Source organism: Atractosteus spatula, chromosome 23 (genome assembly GCF_055471065.1).
Source record: "Atractosteus spatula isolate fAtrSpa1 chromosome 23, fAtrSpa1.hap1, whole genome shotgun sequence".
Taxonomy (NCBI): domain Eukaryota; kingdom Metazoa; phylum Chordata; class Actinopteri; order Semionotiformes; family Lepisosteidae; genus Atractosteus; species Atractosteus spatula.
In genome coordinates this window covers 891,912-915,275 of record NC_142728.1, presented here as the reverse complement: position 1 = coordinate 915,275, position 23,364 = coordinate 891,912, and the positions used below count along the sequence as shown (strand labels likewise).

The 23,364-nt window shown below is 49.0% G+C and overlaps 2 protein-coding genes across 9 annotated transcripts in view; one reads left to right on the top strand and one right to left on the bottom strand.

The window, feature by feature from the left end:
* The window catches only part of sptan1 (spectrin alpha, non-erythrocytic 1), a 44,765-nt gene extending 30,908 nt beyond the window's left edge, over positions 1-13,857 (top strand). For 3 of the 7 annotated variants that reach the window (XM_088940254.1, XM_088940256.1, XM_088940255.1), the window contains 12 exons: positions 318-455; positions 813-917; positions 1,296-1,504; positions 1,902-2,022; positions 2,177-2,298; positions 2,808-2,940; positions 3,538-3,636; positions 3,778-3,937; positions 4,747-4,823; positions 5,496-5,705; positions 5,819-6,115; positions 6,386-6,575. In XM_088940254.1, coding sequence (XP_088796380.1) covers positions 318-455; positions 813-917; positions 1,296-1,504; positions 1,902-2,022; positions 2,177-2,298; positions 2,808-2,940; positions 3,538-3,636; positions 3,778-3,937; positions 4,747-4,823; positions 5,496-5,705; positions 5,819-6,115; positions 6,386-6,502 — 1,788 coding nt within the window. In that variant the 3' untranslated portion in view covers positions 6,503-6,575. Of the gene's footprint in view, positions 1-317; positions 456-812; positions 918-1,295; positions 1,505-1,901; positions 2,023-2,176; positions 2,299-2,807; positions 2,941-3,537; positions 3,637-3,777; positions 3,938-4,746; positions 4,824-5,495; positions 5,706-5,818; positions 6,116-6,385; positions 6,576-7,127; positions 7,146-7,529; positions 7,593-9,143; positions 9,199-10,024; positions 10,222-10,320; positions 10,375-10,671; positions 10,819-12,949; positions 13,098-13,483 lie in introns of those variants that run through there. The other 4 variants (XM_088940257.1, XM_088940253.1, XM_088940259.1 and 1 more) reach the window with 2 other exon arrangements.
* On the bottom strand, positions 11,907-23,327 carry dync2i2 (dynein 2 intermediate chain 2). Of its 2 annotated transcripts, XM_088940261.1 has the most exons (10): positions 22,461-23,326; positions 22,083-22,343; positions 19,188-19,297; positions 18,594-18,751; positions 18,162-18,271; positions 17,120-17,284; positions 16,204-16,442; positions 14,856-15,013; positions 14,170-14,420; positions 11,907-11,999 (listed from the first exon to the last, which is right to left on the bottom strand). In XM_088940261.1, the coding sequence occupies exons 1-9, from the start codon at positions 22,536-22,538 to the stop codon at positions 14,182-14,184; spliced, it is 1,518 nt and encodes a 505-aa protein (XP_088796387.1). In that variant the 5' UTR covers positions 22,539-23,326; the 3' UTR covers positions 11,907-11,999; positions 14,170-14,181. The 2 variants fall into 2 exon arrangements, with proteins under 2 accessions (XP_088796387.1, XP_088796386.1); XM_088940260.1 differs by lacking the exon at positions 11,907-11,999 and having other exon boundaries at positions 13,873-14,420; positions 22,461-23,327.
* Between the last annotated feature and the right edge of the window lie 37 nt (positions 23,328-23,364).

The following is a 23,364-nucleotide window of genomic DNA, read 5'->3' as shown; positions in this document are numbered from 1 at the left end:
GTCTTTCCAAGAGCCGTGTGGGCGCTGCTGGTTTGCCGTTGATCTAGATTAGAGTCCGTTTGTCTCCCACTTGAAAGGTGCTGATCACATCGATGACGGAGGAGAAAATCACACAGGACAGAGAACCTGCGTGGCTTGTTTTGGAGTTTGTGTCCCTTTTGAAAAAGGCACCTAAGTAAGACTGAAGAGGAGTCTGTAATGGGCGCCCAGAGGGCACTGCTGTTGTAAAGCAGGGAGAGATGCTGACGAGCAGTTTTTAGCAGTAACAGTACGAGCAGCTGTCAGTATCACCCCCCCCTCCTCCTCCTCCTCTGCAGGCTCGTCTCAGTGCCCTGGATGACCAGTGGCAGTTCTTGGTGAACAAGTCAGCTGAGAAGAGCCAGAAACTGAAGGAGGCCAACAAGCAGCAGAACTTCAACACTGGAATCAAGGACTTTGACTTCTGGCTGTCTGAGGTGAGGGAGCAAGTGCTTAGGCCCACAGGCAGCTGCTTCAGCTCAGATTCCTGTATTAAAGCTGGACGCGATGATTTGTCCCAGTGGAAATAAGCTACAGGTATCTAGCTTCCTTTTAGCACAGACAGTGAATTTCATAGCCACTTATACTGTGACATTTAGAGACTGTAATCAGTCTACCTTTTTGACTTGTTTCGATGGAAAAACTTAGAGAATCTACTCAAAAATGGCTAAATTCGATCAAACTGGATAGAAATGAACCTCTGTTTTTTAGAATTGTAATTTCCTTACCTTTTGAATACCAGTATTTTCATCAGACCAGCAGCTTTTCAAGCTCTTTCTTCTGTCTCCCTCCAGGTTGAGGCCCTCCTGGCCTCGGAGGATTATGGGAAGGATCTTGCTTCTGTCAATAATCTTCTGAAGAAGCACCAGCTGCTGGAGGCCGACATCTCTGCACATGAGGTACTGCATGCAGCCTGGATAGCTCTGTTGCAGAGCCACCTGGGACTGCACCCAGGTCTTGCAGACGCACTGTATAATCGATTTTGAAAAGGGAATCTGGTGTATTTTTGTCAGAGACCAGCTAAATGTGTTGCACATTTGACAGATTTTTGTTTCGCGTCTCAAAGCTTAGCATCTTTTTTTCTTAAATGCTTCACGTAGGTGATAAATGAAAGGAAATGCCCGATAACCGATGCTGGAGTAACTTTCATACCGTGTGTGCTCCTCTTCATGAGGAAAGCTCAAAGCCGTAGAGAGTCCTGCGCAGTTCAGGCGAGCTCTGGAGGTGTGGAGAAGAGCAGTGGACCCGAGTGACCGGTGCTAACGCTGTATCTGCAGGACCGGCTGAAAGACCTGAACGGCCAGGCAGACAGCCTGATGGCCAGCAACGCCTTCGACACGTCCCAGGTGAAGGACAAGCGCGACGCGGTCAACGGGCGCTTCGTTAAAATCAAGAGTATGGCGGCCGGCCGGCAGGCCAAGCTGAACGAGTCGCACCGCCTGCACCAGTTCTTCAGGGACCTGGATGACGAGGAGTCCTGGATCAAGTAAGAGTGCCCTGGGGGTCTCCGCGGACACGCTGCAGTGTGCGTTTCCCCATCCCAGCGATCGGTTCTGCGACCCCAGTCTGTAGTTGTGTTGGTGTGCTAGGTAAATGACTGAACTGGGGGGGCGGGTGGGGAAGTAGTGCACAACTAAACATTTTTCTGTTTTTAACATTTCTGGTAGCCCCAAAAAATGAAGGTATCTGTAAATCAGCTCACATTTTAGTTGCTTGCACAGTATCTGAATGTTAAAAAAAAAAGTTTAGAAAAACCTTTAGCCCTGCAGAGCAGAGATATCAATCTACATTAAGCCTGGAAAGAGTCAGGTATCCAGTTTTAGTGCTTCCAAACTGGTCCAGTGTTGATCTCACCGTGCACTGCTTGCTGGCGCCCCCTGCAGGGAGAAGAAGCTGCTGGTGAGCTCCGAGGACTATGGCCGTGACCTGACTGGGGTGCAGAACCTCCGGAAGAAACACAAGAGGCTGGAGGCCGAGCTGGCTGCCCATGATCCTGCTATACAGGTACAGACGAGCGCTCCCGCAGGCTGCACTTCCACGCCTGCTGCTGCTGCAGATCTAGGCCTGGCAATCCGGTGCCGGGGCTGTAAGAGCTCCTAGTGTTGCAGGTTAAATAACTAACCCAACGTCTTTGTTCTCGACTGCTGTGCTCCTCTAGTCTGTGCTGGAGACGGGGAAGAAGCTGTCCGACGACAACACGATTGGACAGGAGGAGATCCAGCAGCGCCTGGCCCAGTTCGTGGAGCACTGGAAGGAGCTGAGAGACCTGGCTGCAGCTCGGTACGTCCCCCGTCATGCCCGTGACGTTGTGGGTTTCGTCCCCGAGCAGAAACGGGGGGCCGGGGTACAGTTGTCGAGAGCATGCCTTGGTGTAGACTCGTGATCGGTTTGCTGAGCTGAAGGCAAATACCACTCATGGAAGAGTCCTGGTTCAGAGCCTTATTTAGTTCAGTGCGTTTCCTAAAAAATGTTTTTCTTTTAAGTGATTCCACGAAACCTATATTCTTTAGTGACAGTGCAGTTGGTTATATGAAATCATCAGACTGGAATGGTAAAATCCTCGGGCTGCAGATGAGAGAAGTCCAGTGAGCCGGTCTGGCTCGTGGACTTGCTGGCAGCTGCTTGTCTGAGGTGCCTGGAGGTCCGTGGGGATCCTCCTTCAGCAGCCGGGCTGGTCGGGCTGCTCTTGTCCTCGCCCGGGCCCTGCCCGGTGCGCGCGGAGCTTGATCCCGCCGCTGCTGCCGGAGCTGGCTGGGAGTGTGAAGGCCCGTCTTGTCTCTGCGCTGCAGGGGCCAGAGGCTGGAGGAGTCCCTGGAGTACCAGCAGTTCGTGGCCAATGTGGAGGAGGAGGAGGCCTGGATCAACGAGAAGCTCAACCTGGTGGGCAGCGAGGACTATGGGGACACCCTGGCTGCTGTTCAGGTCAGGCCTCTGCGAAGCAAGAACCTTTATTGGGTTTTATTTTATTTTATTTTTTACAAAAGCCCTCTGATAAGAAGCTCTATCTGTGCCCTCAGCTCACCTGTGGTGCTCAGACTCTCCTGTTACAGCTGTTATCCCCTTTAGACTAACAAGACCTTGTTCTTGCTTCAGATTCATGCTCTTTAGGGTCAGTGGCCGGACTGTGGCAAGAAATAAACTCAGTTTAGTTATTGTAAGGTGTGCTGTGAGTTTTTTAATGTTCAGAGACCAAGCATGTCTTGGAAATTCCACATGAGCTCTCTCTGTTTTGATGGCACAGGCCAGAGGCAAAGTGTCCTGCCTTGATCTCGGAGCAGAATAGCCTTTGCTGCACTTAAGGAATTACTTTTTTGCTTCTCTGGGCACCCTCGATTATTTTGTAATAGTATGTTTTTTTTTTTATAAGGTACCTAACTGACTTTTGCCTGCTATCAAAACTGATAAAAATTCAAAATGCCCCGTATTACGTGAAGATCATTTGTTTGGTCAGTAGAATAGCGTCCTTCTAGTGCGGAGCTCTGTCTGCTTGGCTTGAACCGTGCTCTTTCCGTTGGGTAGGGCTTATTGAAGAAGCACGAGGCCTTCGAGACAGACTTCACGGTGCACAGGGACCGAGTGAACGACGTCTGCGCGAATGGAGACGATCTGATCAAGAAGGCGAGTTGCACTGAAACGCCGTATCTGTGCATGCAGGGCGATCGTTTGAAATGGGTGGCAATATATAAACATTTACGAGGCGTGTAGCTCATGTCGATCAAAATGACGAGACGCTGAAGGAGCCCGGCTGTGTCCCCACAGAACAACCATCACGTGGAGAACATCGGCGCCAAGATGAAGGCGCTGCGCGGCAAGGTGTCGGAGCTGGAGAAGGCCGCGGCGCAGAGGAAGGCCAAGCTGGACGAGAACTCGGCCTTCCTGCAGTTCAACTGGAAGGCCGACGTGGTGGAGTCCTGGATCGGTGGGTCCCGCTGCCGGGGAGGGGGAGGGGACGCTGGGTGATCTGCGCCGACTCTGTCCAAGAGCTGCTCGCTTCGGTGTGGGCAAGCACAGCTTCCGTATTCCGCAACTCAGAGCGAGGCAACAGAGCGTCCGTTGACGTGAAGCGGCGGTATTGCTCTGTGAACAGGACTAGATCTCTTTCAGACCCATAGAAATATTGCTCTTGACTTTGAGACAGTTTTGCCGACAAATATCACTCGTTAACTCTGCATGCAGATCACATTTGAACATTTCTGCGGTGAAAGAACTGCTGCACAACCTGATCGTATTCACTTGTACATTACGTTAGTCATTACAGTGACTAGTGAGCAGGAAGGGCCGCATCACGTCACAATTTGCAGGAATCTCTAATGAATTTGCAACAACATGGCGACTTACAGTACTTTCACGAAGTTTGCGATTTTGTGCTTCATTCGAAATTTGTCATTTTTTTCCATGCCGCCGATGAATTTATTTTGTTACCGACATTTTACAACAGGTCTAAGACGTCAGGACTGCAGTTCCCTACTAATATTAGCATCTCACATTTTGATGCGCTCTTGGCTTTAATTTTTTTTTACATGTGCCTTGCAGCGTATGAGTGTGATTTCTGATCAGGAGGCAAGCCTGTGTTTTAAATAAGAAGGGGCCACTTTGTTGTTGGGGAAGTGACTGGTGTAAATCTTCAGGGATGGCACAGATCTATAGACGCGTTATAAAACAAAAAGCTTTATTGGCGTCTGTGTTCGGTCTCTGTGTGGGTTTGAGAACTTCCTTGTTCCTTTCCAGGTGAGAAAGAGAATAGCCTGAAGACTGACGATTACGGCCGTGACCTCTCCTCGGTGCAGACTCTTCTCACTAAACAGGTGCGAGAGTCCGCTCCCCGAACCAGAACTACTATTATAGTTCTTAAATCTGTAAGATTACCATAAAGCAGTCTGAAACACCTAACCTTTTTTTTTCTGTAAAGAGTATAAAAATATTGGGAATGAAGAAACATAAGCAGGTGTGTCCATCTAGGGACTGTTCTGTTTTGGGATGTTATAATAATAATGTTATAATGTTTAATGTTATAATGTTTCTTTATCAGCCCTATACAATTTCTTGCATTAGGAATTCGTCTTTTCGCATACCCCAGCTTGCACTCCATGAGACACACAGACAGGGAGAGAGCGCAGGGTCAGCCATTGTACGGCGCCCCTGGAGCAGTTGGGGTTAAGGGCCTTGCTCAGGGGCCCAACGGAGTAGGATTCCTCTGCTGGCTGCGGGATTTGAACCGGCAACCTTCCAGTCACGGGCACAGATCCTTAGCCACAGAGCCACCGCTCCGCCGGATGTATAAGTTTTAAAGGTCATGCGCTGTAGAAGTATGTGTTGGAGAAACATGGTTGCTAAAACGCTTTCCTCGAGTCCTGGAGCATTGCGGGAGTTGTAAAGCCATCGTGCCCAGGCCGCTGGGCAGGGGGGCTCAGGCTGGGGGTGGGCAGTGCCCCGCAGGCTGGCTGTGCTGTAACCCGCCTGTGCCCCACTGTGCGCAGGAGACCTTCGATGCCGGACTGCAGGCCTTCCAGCAGGAGGGCATCACCAATATCACGGCCCTCAAGGACCAGCTGGTGGCTGCCAAGCACGTGCAGTCCAAGGCCATCGAGGCGCGCCACGCCACGCTCATGAAGCGCTGGAACCAGCTGCTCTCCAACTCCGCCGCCCGCAAGAAGAAGCTGCTGGAGGCCCAGGAGCACTTCCGGAAGGTCAGCATCGGCTAGGGGGGTGTTGCCTGCTTGTTAGGATGGTATTTTATTGCTTCGAAATCTCAAGAAGAGGGAAGACTGCCTGACGCGCAGTGCTGTTGCCCCTTGTTCAGGTGGAGGACCTCTTCCTGACCTTCGCCAAGAAGGCGTCTGCGTTTAACAGCTGGTTTGAGAACGCCGAGGAGGACCTGACGGACCCGGTGCGCTGCAACTCCCTGGAGGAGATCCGCGCTCTGCGGGACGCCCACGAGGCCTTCCGCTCCTCGCTCAGCTCCGCGCAGGCCGACTTCAACCAGCTGGCCGAGCTGGACCGCCAGATCAAGAGCTACCACGTGGTGTCCAACCCCTACACCTGGTTCACCATGGAGGCCCTGGAGGAGACCTGGAGGAACCTGCAGAAGATCATCAAGGTGCCGCCTCCTCCCCCGCCGTTTATACAGCAGGCCGTGTTCCTCACTCACGAATGGGGCCTCTTCTGAGGCGTTAGACCCTTCTGTCACATGAAGGGTAGGTGGGGGGTATTCCTCACCAAATACTCATCAGCACTTAGGACTGTCCCGTCTGCGCTTGCACGCCTGGCTCCCAGTGCGCGCGCGTCTCCCCCGCGCTGGGAGTCGAGGTGGCGCTCGGAGCCTGGCCGCTCCGCGGCGGGAGACACAGCCGTCCCCTTTCTCCCGCAGGAGCGCGAGCAGGAGCTGCAGAAGGAGCAGCGCCGGCAGGAGGAGAACGACAAGCTGCGCCAGGAGTTTGCCCAGCACGCCAACGCCTTCCATCAGTGGCTGCAGGAGACCAGGTAGGGGGCGCTAGAGAGGCGCGCGGGCATTCTTCCCCGAATGCTCCTCAGATCCAGTAGCACCATGGATCAGGAGCGTGCAGCTCTTAGCGAGTAGAAAGTAGGGGTATACAGATCGGTACTTCAGGTAGAAATGACTTGGGCTATGCTGCGATTCCACGTCACGACGTGCTCTGAAACACCTTGCAGAGCAGCTTATATGTTAATAACCTGTAACGTGAAAATCCATCCATCTCCCTGTGTCAGCATCTGCCTCCTGTTGATAACCAGTGCTCTGACCAGCTCTTCATATCCCCGCTGCTCGGCACCGCGTCTCTGATCAGCACTTTCATCTTTTCCATGTCGATATGTGAACATTGATGGTACTTTGCTGTAGGTGATGTCATATCTGTCTGTAACTAAGTAAATATACACCCCCGTTTTCAGCCATAAGACTGTTTCAACATGAGAACAGGCTTATGCTCGTCTTCCGTGCAGTTACTGTGCTGTCATGTACATTGACACCAGCGGTGCTGGAAACTGTTTCTACTGAATGTTTTTAACCAATTTTTCTCTGTGTTTTTGTTTTCCCTTTTCGCCCCTGCTGCTTCTTTCCTGCTGCCTGATGCTTGGATCAATTTTCTAATCAGGACATATCTACTGGATGGGTTAATATCAAATTTTTCTCTTTTTGTGTTTTAAATGTCTGTGCGTGCTTAGTAGTGTAAAAAAAATGATCGGAATTGCGCCACGAAGAGGTCCGTTTGTTGCTGTGCTGTTTTTATGGTGTACGACAGAGAAAATGTCGATTTGGGTATCTTCTGAAAGCCTCTCTTTCTGGGGGGGGTGTCTGGTTGTACTCTGCAGGCGTAATTCCTGCAGCAGGGTATCCAAGTTGACATTTTGTGTATATGTACTTTTTTTTTTCTTCATCGTAATTTTTTTCTCCTCTGTTCTGACTCATTTTTCCTTTTTGGTTCTGTCTTTCAATTCTCGTTTGGGTTTTCTTTCGGTATTCACATTCTTTCTCTTCCGCTCCCCTCTCTGAATAGCATAGCCTATCGGCGGGTTATCCATGTTTATCAGTATGAAGTCGGTGATGATCTTTCTGGAAGGTTTTTTTCCTTTTTTTCTGGTTTCTTTTCTCCCGGCCCTGTCCCTCTCTCCTGCCTCCCACGCTGTCCCTCCCCCTTCCCTGAAGCACTTGAGTCTAAACCTGTGTTTTGGGCTCGGTTTCTTTCTGACTAACCCTCACTGCACTCCGGCTTTAAACTGCCCTGGTTCTTCTGACACAGCTGCTGCTTTGTGTGAGGCTGGCCGTCTGTCAGTACTTGATGGGTTTATGATGGTTTGGTTTCTTTTTTTTGGTTTGAAGCACCAAAACCAGGGGTTGAAACTGCAATTTCTGGTTACGTCCTTATTGCTGTTCGGCTTGATCTGCGTACATTTATCCTGTGCATCCCTCTCGAGATAAAACAGCACTGACCTGCGCATGACTTCACCAGAGAATTGGCTACGTTAGCAGGTGGCTGCCAAACAAACTTGGCTTTGAACACCCCTTTTACTCTTTATTTGACACATGTATTCAACATTTGTGTCCATCATCCACTTAATTAAACAGTGTAATATTCTGCACTGTTAGGCGCTAAAAATGCAACCTACTGCATATTTTCTGGGTTCTGGCTTCAGCGTGACCACACAGACACTGAGGCATGGTACTCAGGAGATAGAAGTACCCCCTTACGCTGCATGTCACATGTCTTGTGTGCAGTCTAGTGAGGATCAATTCAAAAGGCCTAATGGAGCAAATTTGTGGTGAAGCTCCTCAACAGTGATCTATGGGTGTAGATTCAGCACTGAGGAAGCAGCAGGGGCAGTAAGACAAGCCTGAGAAATCTCGAGCCTTTCCGTTCGCAAGCCTGAACAGACGTGCATTGCAGTTTCCACCCCTGTGCGCAAAGGGCCTAACCAAGCATGGTATGGGTACCATGGTGGCGGATGGCTTCTTTGGCATGCACTGAGACCTGGGGCCAAGTGCAGGACAGCAGCCCGGCCCTCGTGGGCAAACAGCAGGGGCACAAACTCGTTCTTGCCTCATTTCCCCCCTCGGTTTTCTGACACCTTTCAGGTAAGTTATGAAGCTTCATGTGAGAACAGCGCCTTGTCGTATTTAGTGTAAGTGAGTCCTAATGCAAGCCCTGGTGCAGGCAGTGGACCGGAGTCAGTGGGGTTTCCCCCAGGCTGTTCTAAAGTGCTCTGCGTTTTTAGGAAGGTGCTCATTTCAGGGCTTTTAAAAAGGGTTTTAGTTTCTCCTAGTAATCTGCACTTGGCTTCCAATCCTTAATGGCTTTGGTTTGTTGGATTGTTTTTTTTTTTTTAACTTCCTTGAAGTGCTGTTTGAATTGGACTGGCTTTTTTTTTTATCGTTTACCTTTGGTCCAGCTCAGAGTTACCATCTGGTAAAGTTGCTCCACGATATACGAACCCCGCTATTGGAAACGGGGCCAAATTGAGTCGCCCTCTGGCTTCTGGCCTCTGGCCTTGGTGCCATCATGCCCGTTGGGTGCAGCCGGGCCGCTGCTGGGCTGGTGGAAGTTGAGTGGCTGCTGGGTGATAACTGTGGGCCCCGGCTGCCGCTGGCCTCTCTGACTCGTGTCTGTGTGCAGATCCTGCATGGTGGAGGAGTCGGGAACACTGGAGTCGCAGCTGGAGGCCACCAAGGTGAGAGACACTTCTCTGATCTCCTCTCCGGTCCGCGCAGGTCTCGGCGTCTAGAAGAATGTTGGTTGACATCCATGAATTGTTAGTACTGTACGCATGCTCCTCTAATTCACCCACAAGCCTCAGTGTCTTTGCCTGGGGCCTGGGGGGGTTTTGTTTGGCAGAGAGCCCCGAGACCCCTGTCCCACCCTGCGCCAGCTGTGCGCAGCTGCATGGGGGAACCCCAGTCACAGTCGACTAGTGAAGCGGAGCCTTGGAGCCGTAACGGTGCTCTTTGGCAAAGCCTCTGCGGAGCTGGTGGGGCCCTGAGGTTCAGACAGTAATCTCCCCCAGTGGCTCAGCAGGTTCAGGTCTCTGCTCCGAGCATGTTGCACTGTTCAGGACAGATCCCCCGTTTTTCAACAAAGCTGCTACATTAGTCAACCACGACCAGGATTTCTTGGAAGGTGTCTGTCATTTATCTGAGCTTTTGCGAGGGCTTATTGTGTTCATCATCGGAGAGAATATTACTCCAGCTTGTGATCTAGGAGCTAAATAACCCGTAGTTGGCCTGGCACCTCTGTAAGGACTGTCAGTCCTTGATGTGATACCTTCGAGTTGGTGCTCTCACTTTGGCAGCAGATTCCTTAGTTTTATTTCTGTAATGCATTCAATGAATGTGTATGTGTGTTGGAGCGAAGTTTAGAAAGCCAGGGATCCTGTGTATTGGACTGAGCCTGCTCGCGGTGGGCCAGCCTTACTCTGCGCCTGCTCACAGTGGGCCAGCCTCACTCTGTGCCAGCTCATGGTTGGCCAGCCTCACTCTATTTAACCCTTGCCTCTGTAGCGCAAGCATCAGGAGATCCGCGCCATGCGCAGCCAGCTGAAGAAGATAGAGGACCTGGGTGCTGCCATGGAGGAGGCGCTGATCCTGGATAACAAGTACACTGAGCACAGCACCGTGGGCCTGGCGCAGCAGTGGGACCAGCTGGACCAGCTGGGCATGCGGATGCAGCACAATCTGGAGCAGCAGATCCAGGCCAGGTCAGCTCTGCCCTGCCGCGTCTCGTCTGGGATGGCTGTTCGCAAAGGCAGTCTCTTTGTTCTTCCCTTCTCTAAACGCACGTCTGTCTCTTTACACAGAAACACCACTGGTGTGACAGAAGAAGCTCTGAAAGAATTCAGCATGATGTTCAAGTGAGTCATTTTGTTTTTCTTGTTGGCCGATCACTTACCTCTTGTGCACACCAGCAGTTGCAGTGAAAGGTCTGCGTATCGGATGTGTTTTTACTCAAGTTAGTCTGGATTCTATAACAGTTTGGAGAATTGTAAACATAGGGGTAAGGTGCGGTGTATTGTGTAGCGTACGTACTGGCTACGTCTTCCTTCCTGCTGGTGAGAAGCCGAGTTTTCTCCGAAGGACCAGTGTTCGATCAAGCGTCTGGAGGAGATGTCTCCTGTTGTGACGCGAGGGAGTTTTCTGTGTGTTTCCAGGCACTTCGACAAGGACAAGCTCGGCCGTCTGAACCACCAGGAGTTCAAGTCGTGTCTGCGCTCGCTGGGCTATGACCTGCCCATGGTGGAGGAGGGAGAGCCTGACCCCGAGTTCGAGTCCATCCTGGACACTGTGGACCCCAACAGGTCAGTGCTTCAATGCCACACGGTGCAGGCTCCTCCTGTAGGACGTGGCTGGATTTGGAGAGCAGCTGGTTCTTTCTCCCCCCAAGTGGTATTTGTAAAATGCATACAAGCAAACTGTCTTAAAGTATGCGACGTGTCTGGGGGGTTATGAGAGGATTAGTGGGGAAAAAATACAAATTGAAGAGCAAAAGAGAGGAAGAACCAGAGCTGTGTCTTGGTGAGGCTCTGAATAGGTGCTGGAAGCAAGAAAAGGAAAGAGGAAAAACACAAGAAGATGAAGATGAACATAATGCGTAGACAAAACTAAGAAAGAAAATAATACAGTGGCTATAATAAGGATAGCAGTAAAGGTTACGTTAGAATATAAACTTATATATGCATATAATGTTTTACTTTAGTGGTATTGGTGTCTGTTTTCCAATATGGTATTTCAATGTTTAAGTATGTGAATGTGACATTAAACTACTGGCAAATTTAGAGACATAACGAATGGATTCAAAGAATCATTACGCTGTTAAAATTGATTTTTATAACAAGTTGTGATCTTACCAAGTGATATGCAGTCTATTGGAAGGTTTAACCATTGAAATATTGTGACCTTTTGTCTAGTTTTCCAGTTAAAAGTATTGTTTTCTTGGCAGTGGTTAAAGCAGTGAGTATTGGTCTGGTGTTTTTGAGTGTGAAGTCTTAAGGGTGAAGGCTTACCAAGCAGACATAAGGAAGAAAGACTGAAATGCTGCAGTTTCTTATTTTTTATTTCTTATGTAGCTTCCTTCATACCAGGGCTTTTGAGCGCATAGCAAAAGCGAATAAAAAGCTGAGCAATTGCATCTCCAGTTGCAAACCTTTACACAATAGCCCGCTCAAGGCCTCCTGAGCGAGTGGCGCAGTTAGTGTTGGTTCAGCAAGTGGTGCAGAGAGTAGGGTGTGATGAGCTGGCCAGGCCGTTCTCGCCTCAGCAGCACCGGAACCCTCCTGGGCATCCGAAGGCACCGGCGATGTCGGTGAGGGGCATGCCTCTCCTGCCCTCGGTGCTGCAGCTCCAGTCCGGTCCAGGGCTGTGCTGACACAGGCCTGGCTGCAAGAGCTCTGCCTCCATTTCCTCATTCCTGTCTGTGTGCTCACAGCGTTTGTAGTGATGAGCCCCAAGCTGGGTGGATCTCACGAAATAACTGGTGATCCTGAATTAAAAAGGCACCTTCAAAAATTAAATTTTAGTTTTTAAAATGTTTAATGTTACAGAAATGTTGACAGGGTGTAGCAGAAATAAAGGGTTAAAGGCTCTGAGCCTGAGTGGCTGAAAATGGCATTTCGATACAACCAGTAAATCTGAATTTTCAGATCTGTGAGCTATAAGGTATGTGCAGACCAAGAATGTAGAAGTCTACACCCATGGAGCATTTCACGTGTTATTGTAGCAGCTTTGAAGTCAATTTGAGAACCTACAGTCTCCCATTGTCAGGACCTGAGGTGAAGGTTTTCAGGTTTGTCAGACAAATCTGCAAATAAAGGGTTAAAGTTGAGAGCTTGGGAAAGCATGAAGAATCACAGCTGTGTCGTTCCTGTTCAGGCATGCTTCGAGCTTTGCCATGCTTCCTAGGCTGTCAAAGGTTGTTGGCAGAAACGGTTCCACTGCTTAGAACTGCCAGTGTCAAATTCACCAGCGTCTGGCAGCTTGAATCTGGAGCTGACTGCCATTCTCTATTGGGTGTGTTTCAGCTGATTAGCTGCCTCTATGACTTGGATTTCATTTAAAAATTAATAAAGGTTATTACTGTGGCGGATTGGCCTAGAACGGAGGGGTATATCTGAGTATAGATAGATCCTTTATTAATCCCATGAGGGAAATTGCAGTAATTTGTAATTGCAATTGAGTATCAGAAGTTCAAAAGTAAAAATTAGTTTTCTGGATAGCGCCAAGACTAGTGCACCCACTTAACAGCAGAGGCCCAAAGAAGAAGAGCTGTACTGAACTGAATGAGCATCTTATGAAACAAACTATTGAGAAAGGACGTACTCTTGTCTGAGTTATCGGGACTTTGGTCTGAGAATCCCCTACTTTGCTGGTAGGAAGTGTTGCTTCAGGCCCTTGAATGAACACGGGTGTCTGTCTCTGCCTCTGCCTGTCCAGGGACGGGCATGTGTCCCTGCAAGAGTACATGGCCTTCATGATCAGCCGGGAGACGGAGAACGTGAAGTCCAGCGAGGAGATCGAAAGTGCTTTCCGAGCCCTCAGTGCAGAGAACAAGCCCTACGTCACCAAAGAGGAGCTCTACCAGGTGGGGTCCCCGAGCCCGCTCACATCACTGCTGCACTGCCCTCGGGCTCTGTCGAGGCTTCTAGGCCCAAGCAGCAAGCCAGCACCACAGCACGGCCTGTCTGCTGTGGTGCCGAGAGAGACTAGTGTAGCGTTGACTGGAAAACACTGTTTGGTTATTGTGTATTTATCTATAGTCTTATGACAATCCCCCATTTATGTTACCAGAAGAGTTGAAGAACTCAGGAATTCAACACTTCTCCCAGACTGCTCATTGCCAGTGTATGAGGACCCCAGATTAGGCCTGATTTCCCTGCTGTAGCCCTAATCGTGATGTCCTGCCTAACCAACACCTTTTCAAGTAACAGGGCTGAAAGGAGTAACTGATTGTTAAACATTTGCTTCCAGAACCTGACGAAGGAGCAGGCCGACTACTGCATCTCGCACATGAAGCCCTACATGGACAGCAAGGGCCGCGAGCTCCCCTCGGCCTTCGACTTCGTGGAGTTCACTCGTTCGCTCTTCGTCAACTGATCCCCCCGCCCCCCCCTCGCCTGCCAGTGACAAATCGGGACGCGTTTTCCGACGGCACACCTGCATGATTCAGGCTGACTCGCTCTCTCTGTGTAACTCTTACGATAGCTTTGTGATTGTCTGCAGTTTTTGTGGTGTTAGCTACTAAATGCTTCGCTAGATCTTAAGACATGGAAACTAAACATAAAACAACACTCCTGTACCTGCAGTGAGCTTAATTAAAACGCTACTGGTTCTAACTGGAAAAATTGTATGTAATTGTATTTTTCCTTGACTGAATCGGTTTTATTTCAAAACTGTTTTACAGCATATATTTCTAATGCCAAAAATCAGCTTCACTGAAAATGATGGGTGTAGTGCAAGGAACAAATATACATAAAAACAAATATTGTACAATGGTAGGGTAGACATAAAACATAAGCTATAATCAAGTGGTTCCCTCAAGCATCAATAGAAAGGACAGTTCTTGTACAGCAGCAGAGGCATCAAAAAGACTTTTTTCACCCACGACAAACTGCCTCAGTGACAGACTGGAGGCATAGGGTGGGGGCGGCACTCACAGTTCGTGATCATCACTCCGCCACCTCGTGCGCGATCTGTTCCAGCTGTGCCACCTCCCTGGGGCCCTGCTCTGTGAGCTCGGGGCTTAGCTGCCAGATGCTGACCGTGCCATCAGCGCCTCCGGCTGCCAGCAGGTCCGTCTGTTTGGGGTTGTATTCCAGGCAGTAGACCGCCATGCCCTCTGCGCTGTGCTCAATGGTCGCTGTGGGCCTGAGGGACCCCCGTCCCAGATCAAAGATCAGCACTGATCCTGCAGGAAATGCAAGTGGAAGAAATGCAATACCTTCCCACAGCCCGAGTGAGAAACAGGTTAAATAGGTCAGAGGCTTTGGGACAACATCACCAGACAAAATACATCTGGTGGAATTAATTAAACTTTCTGAAATAAAGCATAGTCACAGTTTGTAACTACAAAATTATTTTTTTAATGCAATTATTGTTGCACTAATGAAGTTTCAAAACACATGGACTCTATGCCCTGTACGCAGAAGAGGGGCTGTATAACTGGAAACCATTCAGTAACAGACAAGGACCAGCTGGCTCTTTCTTTTGCTCTCGGGCACAATAATCAACCACAGGACCAGTGGCACAGTTTCCCCCTGATCAAACAACTGCAATTACTCTGCTATTTCAAAATACAGCAAGATGCCTTTCGAGGTGGTTTAGCAAGGAGATGGGCTCTCACCTTGTCCTGTAGCAGCGGCGAGGAGCAGGGGGCGAGTAGGAGACCAGCGCGCACCGAACACGTACGCGTCGCACACGCGCACCGAGAGCACGGGGGAGGCCTGAAGCAGGCTGTGAATGTGGGCCAGGCCATCTGTCCCTGCACTCACAAACAGGTTCCTGCAGCAGAAACCACAGGCCTGAGCAAACTGTACAGCAGGCACTCGAGCCATCCCATTCCACACACACATTCCTATGAGGCATTACAGGCAGGTGCCGCTCAGGCGAAATTTCCCAAGGAAACGGAAGTTTAAAGTCAATATACTGAGCCTCAAAAGAACCTGTAACCGAAACAATCAGAAGGTGATCGCCACCGGCTTAAGAGCATTAACCGCTGTTGGAAGCAACAGCAGCTGGACACCTGTGACTCCTGCTTTGCACCGGGGGCAGGATTCTGGGATTCTGAGGAGCAAGTGCCTGGTCTACGAGCCCTGGCTGCCACGTGCCATCCCAGCTCACCCCACGAGTGTTCAGATCTGTGGAGCAGGTTATCCGTAACTATCCCACTCGTCGCCCAGGAGAGCTGTGACATGACAACGGGTTACAGAAGCTTTCCTTTTCCAAAACACACTGAAGTTCCAGGTCTTAATACATCATCACATAAGGTGAAAAATGTATTTTAAATGGCTAAATTTACAGTGATATTCTGAAAAAAAAAAGATTTACACAACACCTTTAGTTTAAAAGGCTGGATTTTCATCGATATTTATGTGTAGCAACACACGAATTGAAGAAGTAAGCCTACACCATCAACAAACCGCTTTCTTGAGAATTAAAAACGTCTTCTTTAATGGACAGACTAGAGTGGTTTGTCTCTAATGATTACTAGCTGTTTTTTTTATTTTATAGTGTATTATAATCATTCATTTTAGACTGTTATCGATTTAACAAAATATGTGGTTCTTTTTCTCATTAAATAGTACATAATGTACCATTACTTTTACATATTGCTTAAATGCGTAACCCTTAAAACAACTTTTAGAGAGGTGAATTGTGATTTTGAGACCAGTCTGAGAAGTGCAAAAAGACATGCTGCTATTTGCCCCAACGTGAACGAACTGTAGGACTCTAAAAAAAAAGGCTGTATTTTTTTTGTCATGGCTGGAGAGAGAAAAAAAGCTGTCAGGGTCATTATTTTTCTTAAAAATGCCCCTTGCGTGTTTGCGTTTTAACACACTACGGCCTTTTGCAGTCAGCGGTAAAGCAAATTGGCGTGCGGTGTGAAACAAAAACCGTCTCGTCCGGTCCAACAAGTGATCGGGGGCCTCCCTCCTCCCCGGAGCCCGAGCCCGCGGCGCGGCGGCGCTGACCTGTGGAAGGGGGAGCAGTGCAGGGCGTGGACGGGGCCGCAGCGCGGGGCGAAGGAGAACTGGGCCGGGGCCCTCAGCGTCACGCTCTCGCTCTCGCTCCCTGGGGGCACCGCGGCCGCAGCCCGAGCGGAGAAGGAGCACTTCAGCACCAGGCCGCCCTCCGAGCCCAGCAGGAAAACGTCGGAGTCCCAGGGGCTGAGCGCCAGGGACGTCACCCCCACCGCGCTGCTCCCGCGGGCCTGAGGACAGAGCAGGGACACGAGGAGTGCACGAGGTACGTCTGTCTGCCCCGTGAATACGGTCACTCCACCTGTTCATCTACTCCTGCTGAGGGTCACAGCCCAAACACGCTGAGCAGGGTAAGACGAGACCTCCCCTCCACCAGCCACAGGCTCCAGCTCCTCCTGGGGGACTCCCAGGTGCTCCCGGGCCAGCTGAGAGAGATACTCCCTCCAGCGTGTCCTGGGCCTGTCCTGGGGTCTCTACCCAGTGGGCCATGCCTGGTACACCTCCAGCGGGGGGCTCCAGGGGGGGGCACCCTCACCAGATGCCCAAGCCACCTCCGCTGGCTCAATCCAGAGGAGCAGCGGCTCTAGTCCAAGGTCCTCCTGGACTGCCGAGCTCCTCTCCCCGTCACGGAGAGTGAGCCCAGCAGCCCTGCGGAGAAACCTCCTTCACACCGCCTGTAACCAGCAATCTCATTCACGGACTGGGAATCTTAATCCTCCCAGCTTCCTGAGGACATTTGGTCTCCCAGAGTAGGCCCCTGAACCAGCCGTCTGAGCTTGAAGAGGGAGTGAGATAAGAAAACTATCCAGGCTCCAGCTCTAAACGTCAGGGCAATGTGGAAAGGTGGGTCATTCGAGAGGCCCGGGTACGGTGGTCCAGGGGGCTCGTGGGGCGGTCGGAGGCTCACCTTGCTCAGCGCGCCGCTGCGGGGGATCTGTTGTGCGGCCAGAGCGTACCCCGCGCTCAGCGCCAGCCGCCCCTCTCCATCCACCCGCCACAGCAGGGCCCGCCCCCCGCTGCCCGCGCTCAGCACAGCCTGTTCGCCTCTGCGCGGCCCCGGCACCCAGCACACCTGCAGACAGACACACAGGCTAATTTCTAATCAGTCAAGTTAAAAAAATCTCATTCATTTCTAGTTAATCAATCTCGAGTCATTCAGTTCCCTCTCACAATGATTGGTCTGGTGCTGATCATCCGTCTCCAGATAAAATCTCAGAAGCAAAGCTTTACGTTCATCTTCCTTCGTGCCTGTCATTCTCAATCTGCAGCTCACACGATGCTGGAATCGACTTTCCTACTACAGATCACTTTAATAACTTTACAGATCACAATTTAACTGCTCACATCTTTATCTAGCAATGTACATGAATATTTTTAATACGGGCATTCTGGAGCTCAATCAGAGTTGGAGTGAGGAACTAACAGAAGAGATGAAGGAAAAAAAATAACTTTATAAATACAACTGTTTAAGTAGCCATGTAAGAATCACGTTAAAATACCATTTCAAATGTATGTTCTGCTAACAGAGATGGATCTGCAGCAATCACAGATACCTGCCTGTCTTTCTGCTATTTATAGGCTTGAGCGCTCTGAGCGTGAAGCCAGAGACCGCACTTCAGCTGGCCCTGCTCATGTCCATATAAGATGGGATTTGGTTCTTTCCCTTTTTAAGTCTATGAGACTTAGTGCCTAAATATTAAATAGCACCCTGAAAGTTCTTACATAATTACATATCTTTCAAGAGCTTTCCGTTACAGAAACCAAATACCAAGCCACAACTCCCCAATACTGAAAACAGACGCAGTTATGAATACAAGCACAAACAGATGCTAAGGTCTTGCCAAATCATGCAAACAAAGAAACACTATTTCTCCATTAACAGCACAATGCTTTAAATATTACTGTGATAAAAAATCCAAAGCAATCCAGCAATCGGAGCTGAGCAGTACCTGGTACACGGGCTCCCGGTGAGCGTCTGCTGACATGCCTGTCTGGGCGAACACAGGGTCCTGGGTGCGTCTAGTATCCCACACCACGACCTGCCCGCTGTACAGACCCCCTGCACAAACACAAGGCAGGAGGCAGCGGTCTCAGTGCGCGCAGGCATCAGCACGCTGAGCACTGGAAGGCAACACTGCATGAAGGAAGAAACTGCAGATCCCCTGGGTTTTCAACGGTACATTTTAGACTTCAGATAATCACATTTCAGGCGACTGTATTGTCCAAGGAGTGCTCTATGGTGAGAAAGCACCAGTTGCTGTGACATTTTTGTTTTCTTTGCAGTTTTTTAATTGATTACCTACTTCTTACAGCCTAACAGTGGTGGGACTCCCTTGCGCACCCAAACAAATCAGAAACCGTCAGAACCATTCCCTACACACCGGCGATGAGGGAGGGCTGGGAGGGGTGGAAAGCCAGACACATCACAGGCGCTGGCACGTCTACGACCAGGTCGGGACGCTTGGGGTTTAGCCCTCTCCTGTCCAGGTTCCACGTGCACACAAAGGACTGCTCTGTGCTCCAGTCACCGTCATCCACACTGAAATAAACAGCAAGACACACCTCCCTTTTAACATCGAGCAGCCGGAAGAATCAGACTGGACTGCGCTTAGTGCGGAGCGACATAAAAACAGGTTTCATCTGAACAGGTGCACAGACAAACTGTTGGATCAGATGTATGGAAGTCCATTGCACTGAGCCCGTTTTTGTTTTCCATACTAGTAAAGGTAACTAAAATTAGACCAAGAGGACCAGTGGTTCCTGAAAAGAATGGTACTTATTGCAAGTTAAAAAGAAATTGAGATTTTAAAAAGCATGCACGGTGATACACTCTCTCGTAGACACGTAGAGATCGGGCCCTCTCCAGTCCGATGAGCACAGTCCAGGTTTATTTCAGCCGGTTGAACTACAATATAACTTCGCTCTTCAGAGGGCTGGGAAACACTGTGGGACAAGGGACCATCACCAGGACTCACCGGCCATATGCACACGCGATGACAGAGCCTGTGGAGCTCCAGGAGACACTGGTCACCTGCAGCCTCCTGTCCTGGGCTTCGCTGTACTGCAGACAGTGGAGGCGGGTCACCTAGAAGGAATGGAGCCGACGCAGGGCCTTGAAAAATTGTTCAGATTGCTCCTACCGTGTCTGTCTTGTAAAATGACAAAATAATACAGACACATTGTACACATATATACACACACTGTATTGTTTCATCTCTGTCATATTTAAATAATTTAATTCCAATGTAATTGGAACTTTTCACATTGCACTTGTGTTAACACATGACATTAGGAAGGAAGTCGGTTAATTCATTACATCTGCACTTTACTGACTTAACTCCAGCTACATTTTGACCTGATCTCTCAAAGGGTTTGAGCACAGATTCTCAAAGGCAGTTGAATCTTGGTTCATCATTACCCCATTACAAATAATCCCAACAGACAGGAGAAAACTCCAACAACTTCCACAGGGCTGTGGGAATGGGGGGGAGCTGCTCAGCCATGCTGTTGAAGCCAATACCTTGGATTCTTTCAAGAAACAACACACATGGGATCCTGCATTGACCACTGATTAGCAAATTGTCTAGATGGGCCAAACTGCCTCTTCTTGGCTGTAAAGGTGCTTGTTTGCACACTGATGTCAAGTTCAGATAATTCTGGGAGAAAGAAGAGGTCAGATTGGGCATGGTGATAAGGATTCTTCTTTCAAACTAGAGGTGCACAGAATGTTTCTGCAGCATGCAGGCTGTTTTGAACGTGGTAAAAACGTGGTTAGGAGAATGCATCTTTCAGATTAAAGAGTTCCAGGTCCCAGTTACTTGCTGCTCTGAGCATGTTGAAAGGCTTTGTCACACACAGTGGATATCAAACATCCACTAACGCGTATTGAGATTTTAGCTTTTGTTGATGTAAAGGCTAAAATCAAGACAAATCCTGTCAGACCTTTTTCACCTATAATAAGATATTGTAACTAACAATATTTAAGTGAAGAACAAATGGGTCATTATGAGGAAAAATAATTAATAAATAAATATTAATTATGAGGAAAAATAAATCATTTCAATGCCTTGGTTGCATAAGTGTGCACACCCTTTATGAAGGGGGTTGTAACTGTGTTCAGATTTAACCAATCACATTCCAAATCATGGACAAAGGTCATTTGCCCCCACCTGACATCAATTGAAGTGATTCTGATTAGCCCTTAATAAAATCAGCTGTTGCTGTATGATTTCCCTGAAGGTTTCTGGGTTGTATAGTGCAGATAACCCTGCTCCACAAGGAGCTAACAGAAGATCTACAGGCTCTTATTGTTGAAAGGTACAAATCAGGAGAGGGATATAAAAGGAAGGACTTCAAAGACATGACCTATATCAGGGAACACTGTGAAGACCATCATTAAGAAGTGGAGGAAATATGGCACCACCAGGACATTGCAAAGATCAGGATGTCCCTGCAAAACGGATGACTGGGCAAGGAGAGAGCTGATCAGGGAGGCTTCCAAGAGACCAATGGCAACCTTAAAGGAGCTGCAGGAAGTTATGGCAGTAACTGCCCACTCCCTGCATATCACAACCAGTCAGCGTGTTCTCCACAAGTCTGAGCTGTGGGGTAGGGTGGCAAGATGGAAGTCATTTCTCACAAAAAAGAACATCCAAGCCTGTAAAAAAACTTTGCAAGAAGATGTCTTCAATCTCCCACACCCATGTGGAGAAAATGTATTTTGGTCTTATCACTTTTTGGCCTAAATTCCAAAAGATACATGTCTGGCGCAAATCCAACATGGCTCATCACCCCAAGAACACAGGACCTGCTGTCAAGCGTGGTGCTAGCAGCATTATGATATGGGGCTGCTTCTCTTCAGTAGGGACAGGGGCTCTGGTCAGGATAGAGGGGAAAATGAACAGCTCCAAATATCAAGAGATTTTGGCACAAAACCTGCTACCCTCTGATGGAAAGCTACAATCTCTCCTTTCAACACATTGATCTGAAGCACACTGCCAACTCAACCAAAGAGTCCCACTGGCTTAAAAAAGGGAAGATCAATGTCCTGGACTGACCCAGTCAGAAAACCCAGACCTCAAGCCTATAGAAAGTATGTGGACTGACCTGACTGCACAGGACTTATCCTTACAAACTGACTAAGCTTGAACTCTTATGCAAAGAACAGTGGGATAAAAATGCAAAATCCAGCTGTACTGAGTTGATAGCAGTAAGCCTGTTTGGATAGGTCTCTGTAATCAAAGCAAAAGGATTAGTTAAGTGGTGTACACACGTCTGTACAAAGCACTGAAAGTTTTTTTTTATTATTTTTCCTAAAAATGATCCATTTTGTTTTCACTTAAATATTGTTGGTCACAAGATCTTATTAAATGTGGAGAAAAAAGGAGGGCTGACATGATTTGTCTTCATTTCAGCCTTACATCAACAAAAGCTGAAGTTTCAATAAGGGTGTGTAGACCTGATATCCACTGTATATCAGGCATCGCCCTGGAGGTGTCCTAGGACGTAGGTTACCACGACAGTGCCTTTCCAATAATGCTGTGATGCTTCTGGAAATTGCAGGAAGAGATTTTAGGATGAAATAACACCTAGAAACCAGTTTAATGGACCAAATTGCCTCCTCTCGCTCGTAACCCCTCTTATGCTCTTAACCCTGGCCTTGAAAATGATCTATTGTCCGAGTCGTCATCATTTTTCTAACTCGTTGATTAAGTGTGTGTTTCTGCAGAAACGTTGTGTTCCCTTTCTTCTTTTTTTGCATGGAATAAACCTATTACTTGTTCCCATGTAGGGTGTCTTCCACTACCTGGAAGGTTGTCTGTCAGAAGGCTAATGGCTGGTTTTAGAATCGGTCTTTCTCATCGTCTCACCGTCTGGTTCCGGTCCTCCCAGTTCACCTCGAACCCGCTGAATGCGTGGCTCTTGGCGTTCTTCGCCAGCTCCTTCAGCACCGTCCCCTCCACCCGCAGCAGGAACTCTGCCAGACCGGGGGCCTCTCGCTCGGACTCCAGGGCCCGGCGAGAGCGCTGGGCCAGGAGCTCCTCGGCTTCAGTCTGGGTGCCACTGTCCGAGGTCTGGAGGGACTGCACCTCCACCTCCGCAGTCTTCAGGGGTGCCGTCTGGCAGCTTTTCTGGGAAGAAAAATAGTGGCTATGGAGCGTGTCCACAGAAACACCAGCACTCCTGCAAACACTTGCGCAAAACTGTATGCGAACCGTTCTGCCGGTATTAAATTACAAACAGCTCACCGACTCTTGCTCCAGCTGACGCGACTTCCTCCACAGAGAGCCGGCGCCCACGATTTCCAAAGTCTCGTCCGTGAACATTTTGGAATATATTCAACCGGGGATGTTAAAATGCCACTATTTTTCAGACTGTTTCCCTGAATGTCTCCACCGGGCGTCTGTTTGTTTGGTTTTTTTACTGCCTCTACCTTCGCAATACGGGAAACAGAAACTCTATAAGACTGATTTGTTTAGCTAACGCCCGTAACACAGACCACCTGAAACTGCTTAGCAGTTAAATTAAAGGTCTTCATCGAGCTGATGGAAATGTCCTGTGCAGTGCGCAGCGCACGCCACGGCTACCTCAGCTATGTGTCCGTCAGGGATACTTTTACGTCCATTCCCTTTTGTTCGGAAAAGCCTAGTCTTATTTTATACCGCATAGAAGTCACCGTCACAGTTCTGCGAGTTTAATATTTTTTCCAGTTTTTCCAGAGACTGACGCTAATCCATACCGTTTCCTCCCAGAGGGAACTCACTTCCGTATGCAGCGCCCGTCTCCCTGGAAACGGCGAGGTGGTGTTGAGGCCTGGGCAGAGCCCGGAGCTGTGAAATCGGTTTAATACGCATATCTAATAGTAATAAATCATGCTTTTTTTTAGGATTGGAGAGGAAAAATAAAGGTATTAAATGATTCAGGTTCCTTACGTTCAAAAGAGCGGTCACTCAAGAAGGGGCATGAAACGTCCGCTTTATTTGGGACTAGTTGTCTACGAGTCACAATTATTATTATTATTTTATTATTATTAATAATAATAATAATATTTTCGCTCATCCAAGAGACACACATTTCGTTATCAGGGCATGAGAGGAGACGCACGCCCAGACACAACTGCGAGCGGCGCCGGATGTTGAGATGGACCTCCGG

What these genes read in the sequence shown, in the direction of transcription:
- dync2i2 (XM_088940260.1), bottom strand. Translation starts at nt 22,538, where the DNA reads ATGTTCACGGACGAGACTTTGGAAATCGTGGGCGCCGGCTCTCTGTGG. An exon ending in GTCAGCTGGAGCAAGAGTCG is followed by an intron (nt 22,344 to 22,460) that starts GTGAGCTGTTTG and finishes TTTTCTTCCCAG; the next exon opens with AAAAGCTGCCAGACGGCACC. An exon ending in CGCCGCTGCTACAGGACAAG is followed by an intron (nt 14,421 to 14,855) that starts GTGAGAGCCCAT and finishes CATTTCCTGCAG; the next exon opens with GATCAGTGCTGATCTTTGAT.